Source organism: Hippopotamus amphibius, chromosome 2 (genome assembly GCF_030028045.1).
Source record: "Hippopotamus amphibius kiboko isolate mHipAmp2 chromosome 2, mHipAmp2.hap2, whole genome shotgun sequence".
Taxonomy (NCBI): domain Eukaryota; kingdom Metazoa; phylum Chordata; class Mammalia; order Artiodactyla; family Hippopotamidae; genus Hippopotamus; species Hippopotamus amphibius.
In genome coordinates this window covers 140200268-140224494 of record NC_080187.1, presented here as the reverse complement: position 1 = coordinate 140224494, position 24227 = coordinate 140200268, and the positions used below count along the sequence as shown (strand labels likewise).

The window sequence follows — 24227 nt, the reverse complement described above, 5'->3', positions numbered from 1 at the left end:
CCCTGACCACTGCTATCAAAACCTCCCAGCCATCCTCAGAGGCTCATTACCATCACCACATAAGGAAACTCCTCCACCTTTGCACAGTTTTGCAAACTCCACAGGGGCCCATGATTTCTTATGAAAGAAAAGCACCATGTGGTAGGTTAAGCGCCAAGTTCAGGTTCAGGCTCTCTCATCTTTAGGCAGACAGCTTGCCTCTTTGCTGGTCAGACCACACACAGGGCAGTTCTGTTAACGTTAAGTAGCCTATGGATAGGAACGTGGCCAAAGAAAATCAATGACAATCAGAACATCAGAAACAATATCACATAAACAATGTTTAGGTGAACCACATCAAACTTGGAGAGGGCTTCACCTGGGGAAGTTAAGGTATGTAAAATGGAGGTTAGATCTCATCCTCGTTTTTACACATTTTAGGCAAAATGTATAAAATTCACAAGGCGAGGATCAAAACACAGAAAAACAAATCCACCTAATTATACACTAAGGAATGGGCATGTCCTGAAATGGAATGTCAACAAAGAGCTTAAGTGGAAGTTAGATAAACCATATGTTAGGTATGTTCTAAGGGTTCATGAGCGAAAACTTTTAGGCCCTTCTATTGTGAGATGTTATGATTCCATGGCAGCCTGAAGTCTTTTGGTAATGATGTGCAGTGACCTGGGGATTTTCATTTCAGTAGAATAATGCTGTGATTTCCAAATCCCTTTTAGCCAAAATTGTTTGGGTGATCCAAGTAACCTACAAAGAGCTTTGAGATCCATGATGAAAGATGCTATAAAAATAAAAAGGGTAATTTAGTCACAATAAATAACAGTAATGATGATGAATGGTGGTGTCACAGAGAAGAAGCTGGCCTGCCATTAGAGAGCCCAAAGCAACCAGCTGTGAGCTGGAAATAATGTGTGTCCAGGCCAGGAGGATATTCAGTGACTGAGACCACATTAACCTTTCAACCAAAAACCTGGATCAAGCCTATGATTCAGAGGTGTGAGCATCTGAGATGGAAGAAACTATAGTATTTATTCCAGAGTTTGAATATTACCTTGGGCTTATAAGATATCTACCCAGACAGGTCGACAGGGAGCTTCCTCTTCCAACAGAAGAGACAACTGAGTAGATCAGGGAAGAGCCAGAATTCCAAACTAGAGTTATGACTCTGAACCCAATGCTCTTTCCATGCTCTACCAGACCCCAGACAATTCAATGCAATGCGTAACTTCAGAAAAGAGCCAGCTTGGATGAGAAAATGTTGAAATAAGGTCATGTCCCTCAAGATGGCTTGCAGAGCTGTTTTCCATCCATTTGGGCTCAGTAAGCCTGCTAGTAAAATTCTTAGCCCCTCAAGCAGGGAGGAGCCATGCACTGAGGCCCTGGAGCTGATCTCTAGAGCTAAAGAAACACATGGTAGGAGCCAGCTGAGTTCTGTTGCACCAGGAAAGGACACTGCTTTAGGGCTTTGTCCAGCTTAAGATCTAGGAAGTCTGATTGCTGCCAGGGGCCTACTGGATGCCACCTGTTGAAGGACTTGGCCTCCCACACCTCACAGGTGCTTGTAGACCAACCAGTCATCATACGCAAAGAGGAAGGATCCTGATCTCTGCCCACCAAATACTTCCATCCAAAAAAAAAAAAAGAGAGAGAAAGAAAGAAAAAAGAAATCTGGGAGCTACAAAACTAGGAATCTTGTTAGTTAGAACACATGGATGCTTTCCTTACCTACTTATCTTCTTTCCTTTCTTTTTCTTTTGTGGTATCTATTGAAATTTTATTTTTACAGTCTTTAGCTTTAACTGGCTTGCATTTTGGCATAATTTAACACATTTTATCATTTGGAATTTATTCTGATCCTCTTTTTCTATTTTATCATCTTTACATTTTTAACCTTTTTAACTGATCAATATTCTTTTTGTGTTTATCCTTTGAAGCTAGGCTATTCTCAGCCTTTTGACACTTATCTAGGTTTTTTTTTTCTCAAAAGAAATTATTTTATATTTCTTAAAACATTTTCTTATTCATTTTGTCATTTTAATTTTATCTCTGAACTTTTTTCTTTTTTAATTTCTTTATAATTCTCATCTCTCATGTTTCACCTTTTCAATATTGCTCTATTTTCTCAGTTTCTAAACCTGTGCTTTTGTGTCTTCAAAACTGATATTTTAAATTGTAATTTCCTCTGCATTTTTATTTTTAGCTTTTGAAATTATTTTTCCTTTCAATTTTTCTGTTTACCTTATATTCTGTTTTTTCCATAGGATACCAACGTCTAATCCTATAGTAAAAAGAATCACTTATTACCATAAGAAGGGGCTCTAAGTCTTTTTCCACAGTTTGAGGCATGTACATGGGAATGTTAATTCTATCACCTCCACCCACTGACTGAGTGATCTTGGGAGCCTGCTCTGCTATCTGGGCCTCAGCTTACAAACCTGAAAATGCTGACCCTTCTGACACTGGAATTCATCTTTCCTATTACACATTCTGAAATGCAAGTGGCAGCTAGACCAAGAGAAGCATCACCCCGACCTTCTCTCTTTCAGCCAACCATTTTTCAGTCATTCCACTTTTAGCCATTCCACAGACATTTTTCAACCATTTCAGCCATTCCATTCAGATGAAGTGACACCCTTATTATAGGTGTACCCAGAATCCAGTAAAATACAACTGAGGATAAAGATTTATCTGCAGTAAATAGAAGCAAATAAAAGCATTGGTCTTAACTTCAAGGAAATTACAGCTTGAGCACTGACATTGTCATTAACCCGCCAAGTAACTGTGGGGAGTCATTTGATTATCATGGACACCAATTCCTTTCTTTTTAAAAAGGAGAGTGTTAGATTAGATTATTTCCAAGGATTCCTCTGTTACTAACTGCCGGTGAGTCTATACCTCTCTATTCAAAGAAACTATGAAATTGACATCAATGTACATAGAGATTACCCTGTTATTTGTACCAGGTAACAGAACCCAAGAGATGTTATTCCTGCCAGAGTACCAAGGCCTCCCTAGTGAAATCCACTGGGCAAAACAACAATGTGTTACTATGGTAACATAAATGCAGGCTAGGTTGGGCCAGGTGCCTGACATACTTGCCATTGATGACACCATCTGGGTTGAGCATGGGGATGATCTTGAAAATGAAGTTTTCCCTCAAGAGTCTAGCCACAGGGTCACTGCTGACCAAGAACTCCAAGGTCCCCTTCATCACCCAGCTGGCATTGCTCTCTCCTGGGTGAACTCGAGCGGTAATCACCTGGTATGGGCGCTGCCCTGCAGTAAAAGAGACACAGAAGATTAAACCTAAATACACTTTCCATTTCCATCAAGATAATCTCCAGGAAGCCAGTATTACACCTGACTGGCAAGAAGCCTGAAATAGGTTGATTGTTTCTAATACACACCTAATGTACATTTATCCATTTTCCATCTGCCTCTATCGTCTGCAAGACCCAAGAGATTATAAAGTTAAAGCTCAAGGCTGTTATCCAAAGCATAAGTACTTAGTGGCATCAAAACAAGCCAAGAATCAGATTTTAACAAGACCACCAAAGAAACAATTTACTCTTCAGAGTCCAACAGCATGATGCTGAGTGTCCCAGATCTGAGACTGAATCTTATCTTCATCATTTACCATTTGTAAGATCTCAGCCAAATGACTTAATTTCTCCAAGCCTGCTTTCTCATCTGTAAAATGAGGACAATGACACTGACCTCCTGTAGCTGTTATAGAAACTAAAGGATGTAATTATAAAGCATTTGCTTTCCATTGCTTGCCTTTTGGTACATAACTGTTAGTTCTCTCCCTTCTCAATGATGAAGTCTGTGGTTAGGATGGTCCCTCTCATTCCCCAGTAGAAATAGGAGTCAAATACAGAAACTGAATCGGGAAATTTACAACTGACTTTATGACACTGAAGCCAGTCCTGGAGAGATTTCACAAAAGAGCAAAGCAACTAGAAGCTCAATCTTGGAGTTACAATACTTCCTTCACTTTGCAAAAAAAATCAGGAACATACTCTCTGCCAATCACAGAGAGTGTATTAACATGAAAAGATCTTATGAAGTATGCACTGATTAAAAATAAACTTATCATCCTTTCTCTGCTGATAGAAGACACATGGAGCATTGTAGCATTGAGATCTATTCTTAGACCACATCTGGGCTCAGGTGGGAAACGTCTTTTGATTGATTGGTGATGTCTGTCCACATACTCTTGAGGAAGAAGCGGGAACGTGTGGTATCATACAGGCAATTCACCATGTGTGTTCTAATCCCTTGTCTGATTTTATGTGGGTTTTTTGACTCTCTTTTCCTTCTGTAACCTCACCTAATTCCTTATTGTTCCTAAACCCATTCTAATGACAAGAGCTAAATATTTGCCAAGTATAAATACCTTAGCCACTAAACAGCCTAAAAGTTAAACCAGTCATTTTCTTTCTGATCATTCAAATCATGAGTTAAATATTTAACTGTGAGTTAAATATGGCTTTTCTTCCCTTAAACAGTAATCTTTTTGAGGAAATAAATTCTGTCTCTAATTCTGTATAAAGAAAGACAAAACCGAATAACTCTCAATAACAGCTAAATAACAAGTAATAGAAGATACAGAGAAATAAACAATTAATTACCTAATTATATTACTAATATCATCAATTTAAAAAAAAACCCTGGGGCTTCCCTGGTGACACAGTGATTGAGAATCTGCCTGCCAATGTAAGGGACACAGGTTCAATCTCTGGTCCGGGAAGATCCCACGTGCTGAGAAGCAACTAAGCCCGTGCGCCATGACTACTGAGCCTGAGCTCTGGAGCCTGCAAGCCACGACTATTGAGCACATGAGCCACAACTACTGAAGCCTGTGCACCTAGAGCCTGTGCTCTGCAACAAGAGAAGCCACCGCAATGAGAAGCCCACACATCACAATAAAGAGTAGTCCCCGCTCGCCACACTAGAGAAAGCCTGCGCACAGCAATTAAGACCCAACGCAACCAATAAATAAATAAATAAATAAATTTATTTAAAAAAAACCCTCTGTCAACAGCCAATGTGATGTAGGTTTAAGGGGCATATCTTCATGCATTTTTACTCACTATGGTGAGAGCACATTATTTCTCTTTATCTTTATATATTGGGGATAATATTCAGTTGTGTTTTTGCTGAAGCAGGTATCTTGGACATATTCCAAGATATGGAATATCCTGCAGGCATTGTGAAGAAAAAGTTGACTATATTATAGTTCTTGTTCTGCAAAAGGCCAAAGCAGTGTCGGTAGTGACACACACGCAAGCAAATAATGAGCTAGTGGAGGTGCATATAAAGCACCAAAAATAGATCCGACTCAGAGAGGGAAGGACATTTCCAGAGATGTGATGCTACTTAGACTGGGTCCTGCAGAATAAGTATCATCTAAGGTGAGGAGGGGTCTTCTAAGCAAAGAAAAGATACATGGCAAAGAACACAGAGGAGTAAAAACTGGTGCATTCAGGAATAAAGAAAAGCTGTCAGTGGCTGAAGCAAAGGATTGGAGATAGCAGCTTGTGAATTTAGAAGCTTAGGTTGGTGTCAAACTGTTAAGATCTCTCTTCATATATCTTGTTTAGGGATTTGGACTTTGTTCTGTCGATCAGAAGTTCTCAACCATGGAGTCAGTGTCTCATTGGTATACTATGACCTGTGATGAGATTTATTGAAGAATCAGTGGTTACTAACACTATATACGTATACATATACTTTAGAAATACACATACACAGGCATATATACTTATATACACACACACTGCATATACATATCACACAAAATGCGGGTTACCTGCCCAATAGCTTTTCTCCCCTTCTTTCCAACTACCAGACCCCTGATTTTGAGAGGTTAAAAAGTGCCCAGATCAAAACACCAAGCTTCGTGGATCCTCTTGTAAGTAGGAGTGGTAGTGTGACAGGGTTGAGACCAATGAGATGAAATGGAAGCCAGGGTGAGTCTTCCTGGAAAACTGATTAAAGGGCATCCTTTGACCCCGCAAATGCCTTCTTGGTTTTTGCCTCTTATCTCATATCTTTGTCCCTTCCTCCTCCCTTGAACATAGATCTGATACGCTCAGGTGAGGAAGCCAACTTGAGGATCAAAGTCACATGATAAGATGTTACCATAAGGGTAGAAAGAATCTGGGTTCTTGAAAAATCCCTTAAGCAGCTACTCTGTACCTTCACTGGCTTCTTCAATGCTTTTGGATGTTTGAAACCAATAAACCACTATTTGACTGGGCAAATGTAATCATGTTTCTGTTATATCTCGTTAGACTCTAGCCTAACATTTGAATATAAGATCAGGTTTAAAATCAACCTTATAATAAGGTTACCTTGAATAGCATGCATCCAAGTGTGCTTTCTGGATTGGAGAGAAAAGAATGACAGAGAGAGCTGTAATGAGAATATTTGTTATGTGTGTCCCAGAAAAAAACAGTTGAGAATGTGTGCTTTAACAAGCAGAGAGTAAATGATGGCTTTTCAAGAGGAGAAAGACATGCCAAAAACTGTGCTTCAAAAAAAATAATTCTGACATTTATGTAGACAGTACATTTGTTTAATCATAGACAGTGTAGCCTACTGGAGTAGAGAACATCTTTTAGACCCATACATCCAGAGTTCAAATTCCAGCCCCACCACGTTCTACCTGAGATGAATTATGTAAGTTTCTGAAGAAATTGAATATTGGGTTGGATGTTCTGCATGTAAGACTGATGATTTGCTAGCTGGTACTTACTAAGTAAGCATATTGGCGGGGGTGAGGGGGTGGGGGTGGTCCAGGGTGGTGGTATATAGTTAGCTAGCTGAGCACAGTTGAAGTAGGTTGAAGGTCAACTTTCCCACTGTATCATTTGCCTACAATTACTTACTCCTCCCAAAGCAAGCTGTATTGGCACACCAATAAAAACCTCGTTGAGAAATAAAGAGGCTTGATGAATATGTACCCAATCAGTGGCCTATTTTCAGTTCTATAATATCATATCACTCTCTTTGTGGTTTTTGAACTATGTTCATTTACAGCATATTGAACAACAATAGTAAATGCTCCCAGCCCAGCAAGAAGAAATAAAAAATAGCTTAAGCTTTTGTAAATTTTCAACAGCAACTGAACACTCTCGTTGTCTGGGCCAGTTGAGTCCCATTGCCTGTGCAATGCAGTGCATGAGTCAATAAGCCAAATGAAGCTCTTGCAAAGAAAGTCAATGATGTTTCTTCCCTTTGGAGATGCAGGTTGATACTCTGCTAGGTTATAATACACCACAAAACCTAACAGTCTATTCTGAGCATCCTGAAGAAGGAAAGAGGGAAAACTGCATGTTCTCAGGAAGACATAGCATAAGCAGCATTTTAGCCATTTCTAGGTGATTTTCCTGTCTTTCTCCCTGTGATTGAAGGCAATTTTGCAGTCATATTGGTGAGTTAAACCTATGGGATCATTCAGTTGCAGCAGCAAATGGTGCTCCAGAGAATCCCATAATAGACAACAGCTGTCAAGACTGTGCAGCACGCATACTATGTGTTTTTTCTTGTAATTGACAATTTCAGTTTTAATAACTCATCTTTGCTTAGGGTAGGGCAAAGAGTGTCAGGTATATGTCTTTTTTTTCCTCTGCAATTTATAAAATCTATTCCGGAGGCCACCCATATCTATGGGGGAGTCATGGTTTGGCAACATTGTAATTCTTAAAGCTACAGATTGAATTTATGTCAGTGGTAATGACATCTGTTAGAAACAAATAGGGGATTGTCTGATGCCTGAGCGATATCAGGCTCAGGGCCAAAGCTGAGTAAGAACTGAAGACGTGTGTGATGATACACATGTGCACCCAACTATATAAACATCCATTCATTTATTCCTTCTTTCTCTCAACAATATATATTAAGCTCCTACTGGCAGTCTGGAAAGTTCTGGAGATTCCAAAAGAAATAATGATTTTTGCCCTCGGGGAACTAATAATAGTCTGGTGAGAAAGACAGGCACACGGATAGTTATGATCCAATGTGATTAGGGACACTTGTCGACACGTTTTTTAAAGTGCAATGGAAAGCTTATTACGATGTTATTTACGGTAATGTGAGAACTGGAAATGATTTAAACATGCATCCACAGGACATTAAGGAAATGACACATAGAATACTATACTACCATTAAAAATGGCACATAGATCTCTTTCTGTTGACGCTGGAAGATGTCTGTCACACAGTGATGGGTGAAAACAGTGTAGGCGAGATCGTGGCATCATCATGGATCCCATTTGTGTGTCACTGTAGATACTTAAAGGTATCAATACACATAGACACATCTGCGAATGGAGGCCACCTGGGTCATTTTTATGTCCCCTTTATCCCAATCTGGCATGACTGTCTCTCCAGAAAATAGCAACCATATGTCAGTTTTCATAAAGGCAAAATATTTTCCAATAGTAGTAAACCACACAAGAGAAAGTTTAAAAAAAAAAATTTCACAGAAGAGGTGACATATGATCTGGTTCGTCCCATTGGCGTTCCAGTTTGCCAGATGAAGAAAAGAAAGAGGGAGATGACAGGAAAGGGTTAAGTCGATGTATTTGCAAAATAAGGAGGTCATAAATCACTTAGTGTCCGAAGAAGAGCCATGTGATTTTATGTGACTGAAGCACTAGCTATATGGAAGGTAGGAAGAGGACTGATATTATAAGCTAAGCCTGTACCTGTTTCTTTTTAAACAGACCATTTAGACCAGGCTAAGGAGTTTAGAAACAATCTTAGAGGCTGTAGAAGCACCATGGAAAATCATTCTGCAAGGGTGTGATCAGATGGGGCTTCTTGTTGGAGCTGAAGATGATAAGAGAAATGGCCAAAAGAACATATTGTGATTTTCAGGTCAAATCAGCTAACTTGACCTTAACTCTTGAAGAGAGAGGATAAAATTGGCCTGACTGTAGGGCAAGGAGGTGCAGAAGGAGACCAGGAAAGAAATGGAAAGAAAATGTCAATGAAAGAAGATTCTGAGAAAGAGAAAATTGGAATAGAGGTATGATGGGAAAAAATTTGTACATTATATAATATACATGATACTAATGTTTCCCACCAAAGGCAGCCATGCTATGAACATTTTCTGCATCATGTGTTTTTCATCTTGGTGGTCTCTCCACATCAATATATAGATTCTTCCATATCTCTTTTTTAATTAGCTGTACTTAGGGTATAACTGACATACACTAAATTTTACCAATTTTAATTTTACACTTCAATGAGTTTTGACAAATGTATGCAGTGCTGTAAAACCACTAGGACCGTGATTCTCTGCGCAGATTCCCCTCCTTCCCCTTTGCAGGCAGTTGCCTCACCCCATCCCTACCCTCTGGCAACCACTGATCTGCTTTTTGGATCTATAGGGCTGTCCTCGTTGGAATTTCATAATAATTGATTCATATAGCATATAACCTTTCTGTCTGGCTTCCTTCCCTTAGCATAATGCTTTTGAGGGTCGTCCATGTTGTTATGTATATCAAAAAGGTGTTGCTTTTAGCCACTGACTTACATTCCAGTGTTCCACGGAGCAATGGACATGCCACAATTTGTTTATTCTCTCACCTATTGATAAGAATTTGCATTATTTCCGATTTAGGGCTACTGTGAAATAAGCTGTTATAATCATTTGTGTATACATTCCTCTTTGAAGCGAATACTTGGGAATAGAACTTCTGCATGTTTTGGTAGGGTTAATATTATGGTAGGTTGTTATCGGGCGCAGCCAAACTGTTTCCCGAAGAGTCAGTACCACTCTGCATGCCCACCAGCAGTGTCTGAGGGCTCCAGTTAATCCACAGAACAACCAACCCGTGGTATTTGTTTAATTAATTTTATTGGCATATAGTTGCTTTACAATGTTGTGTTAGCTTCTACTGCGCAGCAAAATGAATCAGCCCTATGTATACATATACCCCCTCCCATTTAGGACACCACAGTGCATTAAGTAGAACTCCCTGTGCAGTGCAGTAGGTTCCCCTCAGCTGTCTGTTTTATACATAGTATCAATAGTGTATATGTGTCCATCCCAATCTCCCTGTTCTGCCCAGCCCACGCCTCTCCCCCTTAGCAGCCATACATTTGCTCTTTAGGTCTGTGTCTCTATTTCTGCTTTGCAAATAAGGTCATCTACACCATTTTTCTAGATTCTACATATATGCATTAATACATGATATTTGTTTTTCTCTTTCTGACTTACTTCACTCTGTATGACAGACTCTAGGTCCATCCACCTCACTACAAATAACTCAACTTTGTTCCTTTTTTTGGCTGAGTAATATTCCATTGTATATATGTGCCACATTTTCATCCATTCCTCTGTTAATGGATATTTAGGTTGCTTCCATGCCCTGGCTATTGTAAATAGTGTTGCTATGAACATTGGGGTGTATGTGTCTTTTTGAATTATGGTTTTCTCTAGGTATATGCCCAGTATTGGGATTTCTGGGTCATATGGTGGTTCTATTTTTAGTTTTTTAAGGAACCTCCATACTGTTCTCCATAGTGACTGTATCAATTTACATTCCCACCAACAGTGTACAGGGGTTCCCTTTTCTCCACACCCTCTCCAGCATTTATTTTTGGTAGATTTTTTTGATAATGGCCATTCTGACCGGTGTGAGGCGATACCACATTGTAGTTTTGATTTGCATTTCTCTAACAATTAGTGATGTTGAGCATCTTTTCACGTGTTTTTTGACCACATGTATGTCTTCTCTGGAGAACTGTCTATTTAGGTCTTTACCCCATGTTTTGATTGGGTTGTTTTTTCGATATTGAGCAGCTTAAATGTAAGGTCAGACACTATAAAACTCTTAGAGGAAAACACAGGCAGAACACTCATTGACATAAATCATGTCAAGGTCGTTTTTGACCCACCTCCTAGAGTAATGAAAATAAAAACAAAAATAAACAAATGGGACCTAAACTTAAAAGCTTTTGCACAGCAAAGGAAACCATAAACAAGATTAAAAGGCAACCCTCAGAATAGGAGAAAATATTTGCAAATGAAGCAACTGATGAAGGATTAATCTCCAAAAAAAAACCCAAAACAAACAAACAAAAAACCAAAACACCAACCCTTAGTATTATCAAGCTTTTTTTAATTTTAGTCATTCTAATGGAGAGGTAGTGCTGTCTAATTGTTTTTTAATTTGTATTTCCCTGATGACAAATGATTTTGAGAAATTTCATATGTGTTTTTCAGCCATTTTCATACTTTCTTTCTTTTAAATATTTATTTATTTATTTATTTATTTTTACAGCTGTGTTGGATTTTCGTTGCTGCACACAGTCTTTCTCTAGTTGTGGCAAGCGGAGGCTACTCTTCGCTGTGATGCGTGGGCCTCTCATTGCAGTGACTTGTCTTATGGAGCATGGGCTCTAGGCACACGGGCTTCAGTAGTTGTGCCACATGGGCTTAGTAGTTGTGGCTAGCAGGCTCTAGAACACAGGCTCAGTAGTTGTGGCACACGGGCTTAGTTGCTCCTTGGCATGTGGAATCTTCCTGGACCAGGGCTCAAACCCATGTCCCCTGCATTGGCAGGAGGATTCTTAACCATTGCTCCACCAAGGAAATCCCATACTTTCTTAAGGGGAGTAGTTTTTCATCTCTTTTGCTTATTTTACAATCAGGTTGTTTATCTTACTATTGAGTTTGAAGTGATCTTTATATATTTTAACTATAACTGCTTAACAGATATAGGTTTAGTAAATTCTCCCAGTCTTTGACTTACCTTTTCATTTTCTTGAAAATGTATTTTGAAACACAAACTTTTTTTTATTTGATAAAGTCAAATTTCTCCATTTTTTTCTTCATAGTTTGAATAGTTGTTGTTCCATCTAAGAAATCTTTGCCTAACTCAATGTGACCAGGATTTTCTTCTGCAAGATTTATAGTCTAAGTTTTATATTTAGGTAGATCTATATTAGGTCTAGTGAGTTAATTTTGGATTATGATATGATGTAAGGGTTGAGATTCATGTTTTTCTTCCTATGATATCCTTTTCTTCCTATGATTTTCTTCCCATTCAGTCTTATCTTTTGCAAATAAGAATAGTTTTATTTTTTCCTCTCCAAACTTTAAAGCATTTATTTCAACTGGAGGGTGGGATGCTACTGGCATCTACTGGTTTCTATTGGATAGAGGCCAAGGATGCTACTAAATATTCTGTGATGCACAGAACAGACTCCTATAACCAAAAATTATCTGGTCCAAAGTGTCAATAGATAGGAGAATGGAAACCTCTGGCTTATACTCTACAATACAATATTAAATAGACATGATGACAGTGGCAATCTTTTTCTTGTTTCCAGTCTCAGAAGGAAAGCTTTCAACATTTCCCCAATAAGGCTTTTGAAATTATCCTTTATCTAATTAAGAAAGTTTCCTTGTAGTCCTACTTGCTAAGAGTTTTTGATCTTAAATTATGTCAAATTATTTCAAGTGATTTTTTTGGCTTCTGTTCAAACGAATACATAATTTCTTCCTTCATACTGTTAGTGTGATGAATTATATGGATTTATTTATTTTTATTTCCTTTATAGAAAACTTTGAATATGCACAAATGCATTTACTGCCCAGCTACAACAATTATCAATTCCCAGCCATTTTTGTTTCATTTATACTCTCATTCTCTACCTCTCGCAAGATTATTTTGAAACAAATCTTAGGCATCACTTTATTTTAACATTGACTGATTTTTTTCCAAGTTGTGTCAACATTACATTCCTGAAATACAATCCACAGGATTATGATATATCATATACCATTTTATATAATTCTGGATTTGGTTGTTTTCTTGGGAATTTTGCAGCTATGTCCCATGAGAGAAGTTGGCCTCTAATTTTTCTTTCTTGTAATGTCCTTTTCAGACTAAGATATCAAGATTATGATGAGTTGGAAGCCATTATCACTTCTTTTCTGAGGAAGATTTTTAAAGTTTAGAAATATTTCCTCCTTAAATTTATGGTAAAATTTCCTAGTGAGCCATCTGAGCCTAGAATTTTTTTCTCTGCAGATTTTAATAACAACCCAAATTATATAATAACAAAACCAAAATATGAAAAGGTATTCAAATCATGTAATAAAAAAATCCAACAGTTGAGAGTTTCTATATCTTCCTTTGTCAGTTTGGTAATTCTACTTTCCAATAATTTTGCATTCAAAGCTATATTTTCAAATTTGTTGGCGTAAAGTTATTTTGAAACCCCCCTAATTATATTTAAGAGTCTCTATTGATCTGCCTTATTTTTATTTCTGATGTAGACTTCTTTATTCTTAATCATTCTCAGGAGAGCTTATCATTTTTAGTCTTTTCCAAAAGCAAACTCTTCATTTTATAGTTGTTTTCTCTTTCATTTATTTCTGCTCCTAAATTTTATTTCTCTTTCCTTCCACTTTCTTTGGTGTCAATATTTTTGTTCTTTTACAAAGAATTTAAACAGGCATTTAGATCATTGACGCAGCATATGATGGAATTTTATAAATGTTATCCACCTGTTTTAAAGAATGCTGTTGATTAAAAAAAAAATAAGAATGCTGTTGAGTGCAAAGTTCCGTATATACCAATTAGATCAGAACTGTTATTCATATTCTTCATATTTTCTGTATTTTTACTTGATATAATGTCTCCTTATTCTATGAGAGAGGTATGTAAAAGTCTCCAAAGATGATTTTAGATTTGTCTATTTCTCCTTAAAATGTTGTCAATTCTTTATTTTAAAGCCATGTTTTAACTGAAAAGAGATTTAGCATCGTTATGTTATCCTAACTGGACATTTTATTGTTAAAGTGACATTTATTGATAAGTTCTCCATTTCTACTAAAACATTTCTCCTTAGCTTCTCCTTTGTCTGTATTAATATGGCCATGTTGGATTGCTTTCCATTAGTATTTACAGTGTGTAACATTTCCCATCCCTTTAATTTCAACTTTTCTACAATTTTTCAGTCGGTATTTATTTCTTGGATGTACCATATAATTGAATATGGTATTTTATTCAGTCTAGCAATCTTTTATTTCTTTTAAATGGAGTATTTAGTCAATTTACATTTGATTCAAGTAATGATATAATGCTCTTATTTTATTATTTGTTCTCTGTTCATTTTAACTTTTGTATAATCTATTTCCTTTCCTATCTTTTCTTCATTTGGATTGATTAGGTATTTTTTTCCCATTATTCCTTTTTTCCGCTATATTAGTTTAGTAGTTATACATCCTTTTATTCTTCTTTAGTTACTCAGATTACATTATGCACCTTTGACTTATCATAGTAAATATAATCTACCACATTTTGACCTATCATACCACAAATCTTAAAACTCACAAAATACATTTATTGTGCCATAAAGTCAATACTAATTTAAATTAAATTATACATTTACCCTTTTAGTTATTCTTCACTCCTTACTCAATCTACAAGTGTCCATCAGGTTTCATTTTCCTTCCTCCTGAAAAACCACCCATCAGTATTTCTTCTAACATGGGTCTGCTAGCAGTGAACACTCTCCCTTTTTGTAGTCTCTTCATGTGTCTGAAAATGAATTCATCCCAACTTCAGGTTTGAAAATTATTTTTGCTAAGTATTGGATCATATCTCACCCCTGGTGCTGAACTCTGTTTTCCATGTTTTCCATGTCTTTCCATGTTCCTCCCACCAAGATCCTGCAAGAAGTTGGCTGCTTTCAACACCCCTCACAAGTACTTAGAAGTCTGTCTCCTCATTTTGCAGAAATAGGGATATGTGTTTTTGTTTTCTATTGTACATGTTCTTTTTATGTGGCTTCCAAAAGAAGGGAGAATGTCTTAAATGGAATTTCCAAGTTCTTGAATTTTCCTGTACTCTTTTTAAAATTTCTGTTGATTATACTGAAATTTCCAGGTAGACAATCCTAACATCTGCAAAGGATGAAAAGTTTCTTTCTCTCCAAATATTATATCACTTATTCTGCATACATTTCTAATTTTTTAGAACTTCCTCACTAATAGGAAATAAAAGAGTCCTTTAATGCTATTCAATGTTATCACGACTGGTGACTCCCTGACAGAGTTGCCAATAATTTGGGCCAGCTCTGTTAAAATGTGTGGGATTATGTGTAAACACATTCATGACATTTCTATAGAAACTTGCCGCTGAGAAGGCACTTTCACCTACATCATCCTTTTAGTTCTCAGAGTAAATGGTAAAGTAGGCAAGACAAATATTATTCTCTTCTCATTCATAAAGCTAAAAAGGAGAGAAAGCAAGAGGAAAATTTAGGTGTTCTGAAACAAAATCCAATGTTCTTTTCATTTGACCATGTATTATTCTGTACGTATAATTAAGAGGAAGGCTGAAATTAATCCTCTTGAGATAAAACATGATGATATATTGAGGGGAAAACAAGCACCATGTTAATTTTGAATCAGGCAAGCTGGGTTTGAGGCCAGGTTCTGCCTCATACTAATTGAATGGATTTGGGGAAATTAAACTCTTTTGAAATCTCAGTTCCTGACCTATAAAATAAGGCTCTCTCAGGTCTTTTCAGCATTAAATTCAATGATTATCAATGGCAATGTGAAATACAGTAGATAAAAATAAAACTTTTTAGCCAATGGTTTCAATCCCCTTTGATTCTATTATATTCTCTGTATTCTTTTAATAGAGCGCCTAACAAGAAGCAAAATTACATGGAGCTTCAGCTCTTTTTTTCTCTTTTTCCAATATTCAGATGCAAGTGCTAATAAGCAGAGAAGTCAAAAGTCAGGTGGCAGCAGAAGAGAGCAGTTCAGGTAATCACTGCTAATAATCAGCTTCTGAACAATCAGGTGTGGCCTGGATCTCTCCTGCTTCTCCTGAGCACTGGGGCACAACTCCTTCCCAAATGAGCTGGCTCTTCTGCTCATGTGCCCTCTTTTACACACTCTTAAGCTGTGAGCTGTCTGGCCCATATGCCATGAGAATAAGAAATTGACCAGATTACAGTTTCCAAACTAGTCTCATTGGGGGCTGCTCCAAGTGGTGAGCTTAAAAACCTCAGTTCACCCCAGATTGATCATCTTCACCCCCAGTGGCAGGGAGTGGCCTTGGATCTCGTCCCTCCCAGAACTTTGCACCCTGCTTTCCTCTCAAAGCTTGAGAAATGACCTTCACACCCCAGAGTGAATGACATACAGCCTGGGAAGCTCTGACATCTTTCTGTAAACAGATTTCTTAATTTTCACCAGAGATATAGGTGCTCCTGCACTGACAGAGGGAGAAGAGAGGATGCTCATGGCCCCCACTTGCCTCACGGAGGACTCGGGGCAGCAGGGAGGCAGCTGTGGAGCAAAGCCTGACCTTAGGCCCTGCACAGCTGATGAGCTACAGAAATTGATCTGAGGATGATGATCTGGTATTGGCAGCCCATGAATCATTTTCTTAACTCTTTAAAACTTCTTAACAAATTATAAGCGATACACAAAACAAGGAGGGAAATGCCCGGGACCAGCAAGGTCTCGCCCTCTCTAATTCCTCCTCTCTCCATCATACATGCATAGAACCTCTTCCTCACCATCTGGTCCAGCCACACAGCATCCCCAGTGATCCAAAACAGAAGAAAACCCAGATCTGACTGCATCACCTTCCACATAATAAACTATAGTAGAATCTACACTGCTTATCAAGTTTTCATTGAAAGTCCCCACCAGCTGGCTTCAGCCAGACTGGTCTCAATCCCTGTTGCTCCAGAACCAAATAGTCTTCACTCTGCTTCTTACCGTAACCAAAACACAGCATGTCCTTTCCCTTCCATGTCTGTGTTGCTGCCCACACGCTTCCTTCTATTTAGAAGTCCTTCCCCACTTCTCTGCCTGGAAAATTCCTGTTGCCCTGCACCCTGAAGATTTTCTTGACCCCTTCCCACTCAGGAAGAGGGAGTAGTCTCCGTCTCCTACGTCCTATGACATATGTGGGTTTCTAGCATTATCCAGGTATACATTATCCAGGTATACATTATCCGTGCATCTGTATACAACTCTCCAAGTACACTTATCATCCATTATCTTGTTTGGTCTCTTTCTTCCAGTATCCAGCCTGTTTCCTGTACCTTCATTCTCTGTTCCTGAAGCCGTGTGCACTGGGGGTTTTCAGAAAATGTTTTCTGAGTAAATGTGTGTAATTAACTGTAATTAACCTCTAATTAACCTCTCCATGCCCTGTTGTGTCACAACATACAAATTCACTAATGTTTTCAGGATCCATTCATTCATTTGTTCTTTCATTCAACAAGTATTTATTCAGCTCTTAAGATATACCAGGCATTATAGTACAAATTGGAGCTGTAACAGAGACCGAGTCAAAGTCCCTGCTGTCAGGAACTTACCTTCTAGCGGGGAAGGCAAACGGTAACGTCATGTAAGTACTATGAAGAAAAAGAAAGCAGAGAACTCAGAGGACAGGTGGAGGTCATCATTTTAGAAAAGATGATGAAGAGAAGGTTCTCTGAGGAGCTGACATCTAAGCAGAGACCTCCTTGCAGGAAATTTAGCCAATTCAAGAAGTAAAGTTAAATAGGTCTGGAATAGAGTGTGTGAAGTGGACAAGAGCCAGATTCTATGAGTCCGACAGAGTAAGACTGGGTTGTGATGAGACATCACGGAGGTTTGAGCAGGGCAGTACGGTGATCTAATTTGTACTTTTGCTCCATTTAAGATAATTTTTTATACCACAGTCAGAATAAGGTTTTTGAAGCCCAGAAGGGGGGCCAATTAGGTTCGTCACGTGTGAGCATATCACATTGTTCTGTGTTTCTGATACGAAAATGGTGCCATAGAAGACAGACCACTTTAAACTATTTGCCCTCAACCGTGGTCACTTTTCACTTTACGCGACCATTATAAAAGTTTCCATCCATGAAGTGGTAGACAAGATTATGTACCCATTCATTTATTCAACATTTATTGAGTATCTTCTGTGTGCCAAGGACATACTAAACACTAAGGATAACCAAGGAGTTTTAGGCAGAGTCCCTGTCCTCAAAGAACTCCCAGTTTTCCCATGGGAAATAGATATTTATTGGGAGTGAAAGAATTTTGGCCTTTTAGGAAATTCCCTCAACTGAAGCAGTGTTTTACATGTGAATCCTCCAGGGAACTTGTTAAAGTGCAGATTCTGTTTCAGTGACTCTGGGGTTGGGGCCTGAGGTCCTGCATTTCTACCAAGCTTCCAAGCGATGCCAAGATGGCTAGTCCAAAGATCACACTTTGAGCTGCAAAGCTTTCCCTGTCCCACTGAAATATAATGGAAGCCACAGAAATATTATACAAAATTTTAAATTTTTCTAGTAGCTACATTTTTAATTTAAAAAATTAATTTTAATAATAAATTGTATTCAACCCCAAAGATTCGAAACATTATCATTTCAATATGTAATCAATACGAAAAACAATTAATACAATATTTTACATTTGTTTGTACTAAATCATCAGAAGTCTGGCGTGTATTTTACACTTTCAGCACAGCTCAATTCAGACTACTTTCTTTCAAGTGCTCAATAGCCTCATGTGACTCGTGACTACTAAGTTGAACAATACAACACTAGACCCTCTTTCAGGTCTCTAACTGAAACCCTTCACCATACTCAATGGTAAAAGTTTACTATACTCCAATGTAATATAGTTGAGACATTAAGAAAATGGGTAAAAGAATAAGCCACACCCCCAAACAAAACATTCTGTTTCATTGCCTTCTTGCTCATGAAACAATCCAATATTGAAATATTACAAACTCATATTTCTTTGCAAAGGGCAATCTTGCTTTCTTATTTTGTAACTTCCTACCTCTGACTATAAGAAAGTGGGTTTGGATAATGGATATAAATGAAAATAAAATCAGGAAATCTATTCCTGGGAAATTTTCAGATAACCAAGAGGAAGTGGTGTAATCGAGGCCGAGATAACAATTTTAGACTCTGCATCAATAAGAGTAAATTCATCTGCATTTCCTCATCTGCGTCAAACTGTACAGATTTTTCTGGAGAGTTTGTTATATTATAATATGGTGGAAATAAAAATAATACATTTGTGCTATAATGATACATAATATATACAGTATCATAATATACTATTTGGATTGGGTTTGAGAAATTTACTACACACAGAAACGACAGTCAACTTGGGAGAAGTGTGTAATCGCATCAGGAAAATTGCAGGCAGATGCTGCTGTACCTCCCTACCCCGCACCAACCCATCAGCTGATCTCAGTTAGGGATGCTTGCAAGTCTGCCTGGGACCTGCTGGCTCACTGGTACCCCAGGGCACTGGCTCCTTTACCCCTGGCCTCCCTGGCAGAATTAATTCTGCCAGGAGGAAAGCACTATAATTCCCTCAAGCTCCAGAAGGTCCCAGGAGGTCTCTGTCACCTACAGACCACTGAGTGTCAGGTCAAATCACTACCAGCTGTTTCTGTATGTTTCACAACACACCCAAGCCTCCAGCAATCTCCTGCCAGAGCTCCTGGCCTGAGCACTATGGTGACACAGCCGTGCATTACAGTAACCTCGAGAAATATCAATATCTAAAGTGAGTTGGAAGGAGAACTTTTCAGGCTCCATGAAAACTCATCCAACACAGCTCATCTTGTTACACTAGATTACATTTCAGCAGGTTGAGGCATGGTATAAGGCACTGAAAGATACAGATACGAATCTTGAAGAAAGAGATTAAAGAGCTCTTGGCTTTGCTCAGAAAATGTTGAAATATCCTAGTGAATAAATCTGTTTCCAGATCACATACAATGGGTCTCTTGCTTTGCTCTTACCCACATTATTTGCCTGATCGTATTTGAACGAGAAATGAATCCAAAGTCCCTGAGGGCGCAGGCTCTCAGTTCCAAAGACAGAGTTTCTTCCAGAAGCAAAGTGTCTGCCCCCGTGTTACCATGGGCTGCTGGACAATCTTATCACAGGATATTATTAGGCTTCCGTGAAGAAGGGAAGGGAAATGATGAGAAGAGTGAGGGGGAAAAATGTGATCCCCTGTGCAATGGATATTTTTAAATAGGCAAATAGGATGATTCTCTTTTTAAATTATAAATTACAAACTGAAAGCCCGCTCTCCTCCCTGCAGAATCTTTCAGGAATCTTAGACTCCCCCAAACCCTTGTAGTTCCAGCTATTTAAGACAGCAGAAAAACCACCAAGTGAAAACCGCACAACGAATAAATTATGGTCCTGAGTCATAAGGACCAATAAGATAGGAGGAGAAAATTTAAGAGTCTTAAGCCCAAAACATATGTCACCACCTGACACTGGAGCAGAGCAGTTTAAAACTGAAATCGTGCCAGGAAATTTCAATAGCTGCGTTACTTGCTTTGAGATGTGGAAATCTTTACTCTCGCCAGGGTTGGCGTGGTACCGGTTGTTTCGAGAACCTGGTGGTGTTTAAGGAATGGGAGGAGGTCGGCATTAGGAAAGTAACCTTGCTCCTTAGTTACTCCACAAACAGAACCCAGAGCTATTCCAGGCACACTTTGGTCGGAATAGAGCTAGTACGTTTTTAAATTAAGTCTGAGCTGCTGATTTACAGTAAGAGATGAAAGGAGGGAGCAAGAGAAGAAACAAGGGAAAGAGAAAGAGAGAGAGGATTATTATTGCTGCTGTTCCAATCAAAACGACTACAGTGGTGACCTGCCAGTTCCTCACTTACATAACCTGACAAGGTATTTCGGATTCCCAGTTGCTTGGCAACCTGCCTTTTATGCTTAAGCCATTTAAATGTATTCACCTTCTGAATCAGGTATATTCACAGATGACTGGGCAACAAGAAAGAGCCCCTGGCAGGCCAAGAGCCCTAGGATGTGTGGAATCAACAGTGCAGCGGGGGAGTGCATCTGGTCAGTGAGCCTCACAGAGAATATTAGTGGCACATTTAGGCCTGAAAGTGAGAAACCGAGCAGCATACAAAAGCTTTCACTGCTCCCAAACCAGGCTTCCATCAGGATCAAAGGCTTACTTCTGGCCCCTCTTTTTGATGTCTGCTTCTGCCTTGCTGACACCCTCCTGCTGGTTTTTGTAGCATGGACAGCAGCTGCCTGAGACAACACCCCACAGACAAATCCATGCACTCAGGCCTTCAGCTCCGCTGCCCAAGCCCCGCCCTGCCCTGTGCGGCCTGAGGTAGTGAAGGCGCAGGGTATCCCTGTCCCTCTAGTCGACTCAACTGGAATCAGGGAGGTCTCACCAGATACTCACATCACAGTGAGTCATCCCACCTGTAGAGAGTTACCAAGTCCTGTCATTTCCACATTTTGGGTATTTCACATCCTCCCCATCCCTGTTCATACAAAATATTCAGCACCCCCTCCTCATGGCTCTTAGGATAAAATTAAGCCTTCTTAAACAACAGGGATTACAGTGTAACACAGGGAACTACATTCAATATCTTGTAATAAGCCATAATGGAAAAGAATCGGAAAAAAAGAAAATAGAGATATATACATGTATGTATCTATATGTATAACAGAATCACTTTGTTGTATATCTGAAACTAACACAGCATTGGACATCAACTATACTGCAATCAAAATAAACAAACGAATAAATAAATATATAAAAAAAAGGCCAAACTGAAAAAAAAATAATTAAGACTTCCTTGGGGGGCACAAGGCCCTTCATAATGGGCCTTCCCAAGGGAGGGATGCTTCCCCCCAGGCCACACGTGCACTGGCAGGCCTCACGCACCCACGCAGCATAACACGTGGCCTCCTGGTTCAACAGGCTCTGTTCTGCTCCACAACTTTGGCTCTTTCTTCTGATGGAAGGCCCTCTCTGCTTGACCGGCTCCATTGGACTTTAAGTTCAGCTCAAGTTTCACTCACTTCAGGGTAACCTCCCTTCTTACCTCCTTCTGAGTTTGAATTAACTACTCTGGAGCCTGTGCTCCTTTGCCATCTGGCTCACGTTTCTAACATGGCATCAAAGCTTTGTGTCCACCCTGCCTTGCACTTCTAATTTTTCTTCTCTGTCTCAAGCTGGAACACACTTCGAGGCATGGAGGACGTGCAGAATCCTTTACCCCATGGGACCCTAGCCATAGTGCCTGGAGCCAACAGACTTTGTAGAACTCAGAAAAGTCTTTGAGACCCAAAAAAGAAATGTATACATTGGCTCCAAAATGTGAAAAGAAATTATTTAATGGAGATAAATGTTTAATTGCCCAAAAAATAGAATATACGTCAACTGCATTAATGGGTAAATTTAGTATTCATAAAAACTTTATTATCTTTGAAAGTAATTGGTAGGTAAGATTTCCTCACTTCGCAGGATTTTTCAATTGCAGACAATGATGGCTAAGGAGTCACAGCCAACGGTAAATTAAGTTTCACCCATAGCCAAATAATTGCAAAAACAAACACGGTATTATTTCAAATCCAGTTAAAAAAAGATAATGTGGGATATGAGGGCATTTAATTATGTTTAATATGATATATGATGATAGGGTCTCAAACTCATAAAGTGCCTCAGGCCTAAAAGATCTTAAAATGGTCCTGAGTATGTATATTTCATTCAATTTTGTTTCCCCAGAGACTCGGAATCAACATAGTGACTGGTGCGCACACACACACACTTTAAAAACATAGGGGTTGGAAGAACAAAGCCTAGTGAGAGGAATATCACCCTCTCTGAAAATCACATAAGCACTAAAAGCAAGAATTTTTAAAGTTCTACCAGGCATCCTTTGAGACATGGCTTCGAAGTAGAATTAGATGAGGATAAGTAGCCTTAAAAGCACACAGTTTGAAAGTTGGGGATTGTAAAACAGATTTCTGAACCATGCAGGTGCATGGATGGCCTTGTAAATTAAGAGGAAGTTAATGAAATGCTTCTTTTCCTCTTTGGGGGCTTAAAGACAGAAAGAAAGACAGACACTCAAAGAAACAGAGAGAAAGACATAGACAGATGAATAAGAGGGAGGGAAGTGACTGTGTGCCCACAGTACAAAGATTCTATCAAGTGAGAATCTTTGGTCATCAGTTATTCCTGAGCAGTGTATAGATTTAAAGTCCCCCAGAAAGCCATTTAATATAAACCAAATGACATCCCACTAGTGCTTTGCTTTCAAACAATCCCTTAAGCCATGCCAAGGAATTGTGTCAGAGGTGGGCCCTGCAGATCGCATGTAAATGGATATTTTAAAAATCAAGTCATCATTTAAATTTACTTGGAGAGCTCTCAATTTTGAAGCCCCCTGCTATGAATCTTTTTGAAAAGTTGGAATTCCTGCAGTTATTTTTTGAAGTGAGACACAGCTACACCGGTAAGATTGGACTGCTGCAAAGCACTTGAAGACAGCCCTGAGGCTGTGTGGAGTAGAGCAGATAAACCCTGCTCCCCTATGTCCTGAGTCAGCCAGCTCTCTGGCCTCAGAAACGGGTTAGCATCCAAGCGCTGCATATTCTTTGTGGTCACTCACTTGAGTTCTCTGAGGCCTTATTTTGCAAAACTGGGGAAAAAAATAGTACTGCATGATGGATGTGTTAACTAACCTCATTGTGGTAATCATTTTGAAACATGTATCAAATCATAATGTTACACATCTTAAACGCACACAATGTTCTGTGTCAATTATACCTCAATAAAGCCAGAAGAAAATAGTACCTATCTCATAGGATTGTTGTCCAAATTAAATATGATAATGTAAGCAAAGCATTTTTGCAAAGTAAACGGCGCACATTAATTGCTCAATAAATGCAATTAATTAAATTGTATAATTATTAATTAAGGAGGATTACATTATTATTCAGGCTGTAGCAAATCAACAAATAAATGAATAAATTATTGGAGTGGCCACATCTAGTTTGAATGAGAACCATTCAGACTTGACTGTAAAAACTTTTGTCTAAAACACAATATAGAAAGACGGGAATCGAGAAGAATGAATATCATGTGTTAATTCATGCGATATTATTATATTATATTCTTCTCCATGCAGGTGGGGTAGCGACCATAATGGTTAAGACAAAGGGCTTTCAGCCAATCTAATGGACTGGGATCTAAGCTAGGGTGACCAACCATGCGAACTTGCCCAGGACCATAGCAGTTATGGCACTGAAAGTCCCATGAATCTCTCAGTCTCAGGCAAACCAGGACAACTGGTCACTCTAAATTCTAATCCTGCCACTTCACCTCTAACTTGACCTTGTGTAAGTTATTTACAGCCAGCCTCCATTTCT

The 24227-nt window shown here is 38.8% G+C and overlaps 1 protein-coding gene across 1 annotated transcript in view; it reads right to left on the bottom strand.

The window, feature by feature from the left end:
* Positions 1–24227, bottom strand: part of AGBL1 (AGBL carboxypeptidase 1) — a 746106-nt gene that overhangs the window by 465675 nt on the left and 256204 nt on the right. Inside the window, exon 18 of the mRNA XM_057720719.1 lies at positions 3093–3273. Coding sequence (XP_057576702.1) covers positions 3093–3273 — 181 coding nt within the window. The remainder of the gene's footprint in view (positions 1–3092; positions 3274–24227) is intronic.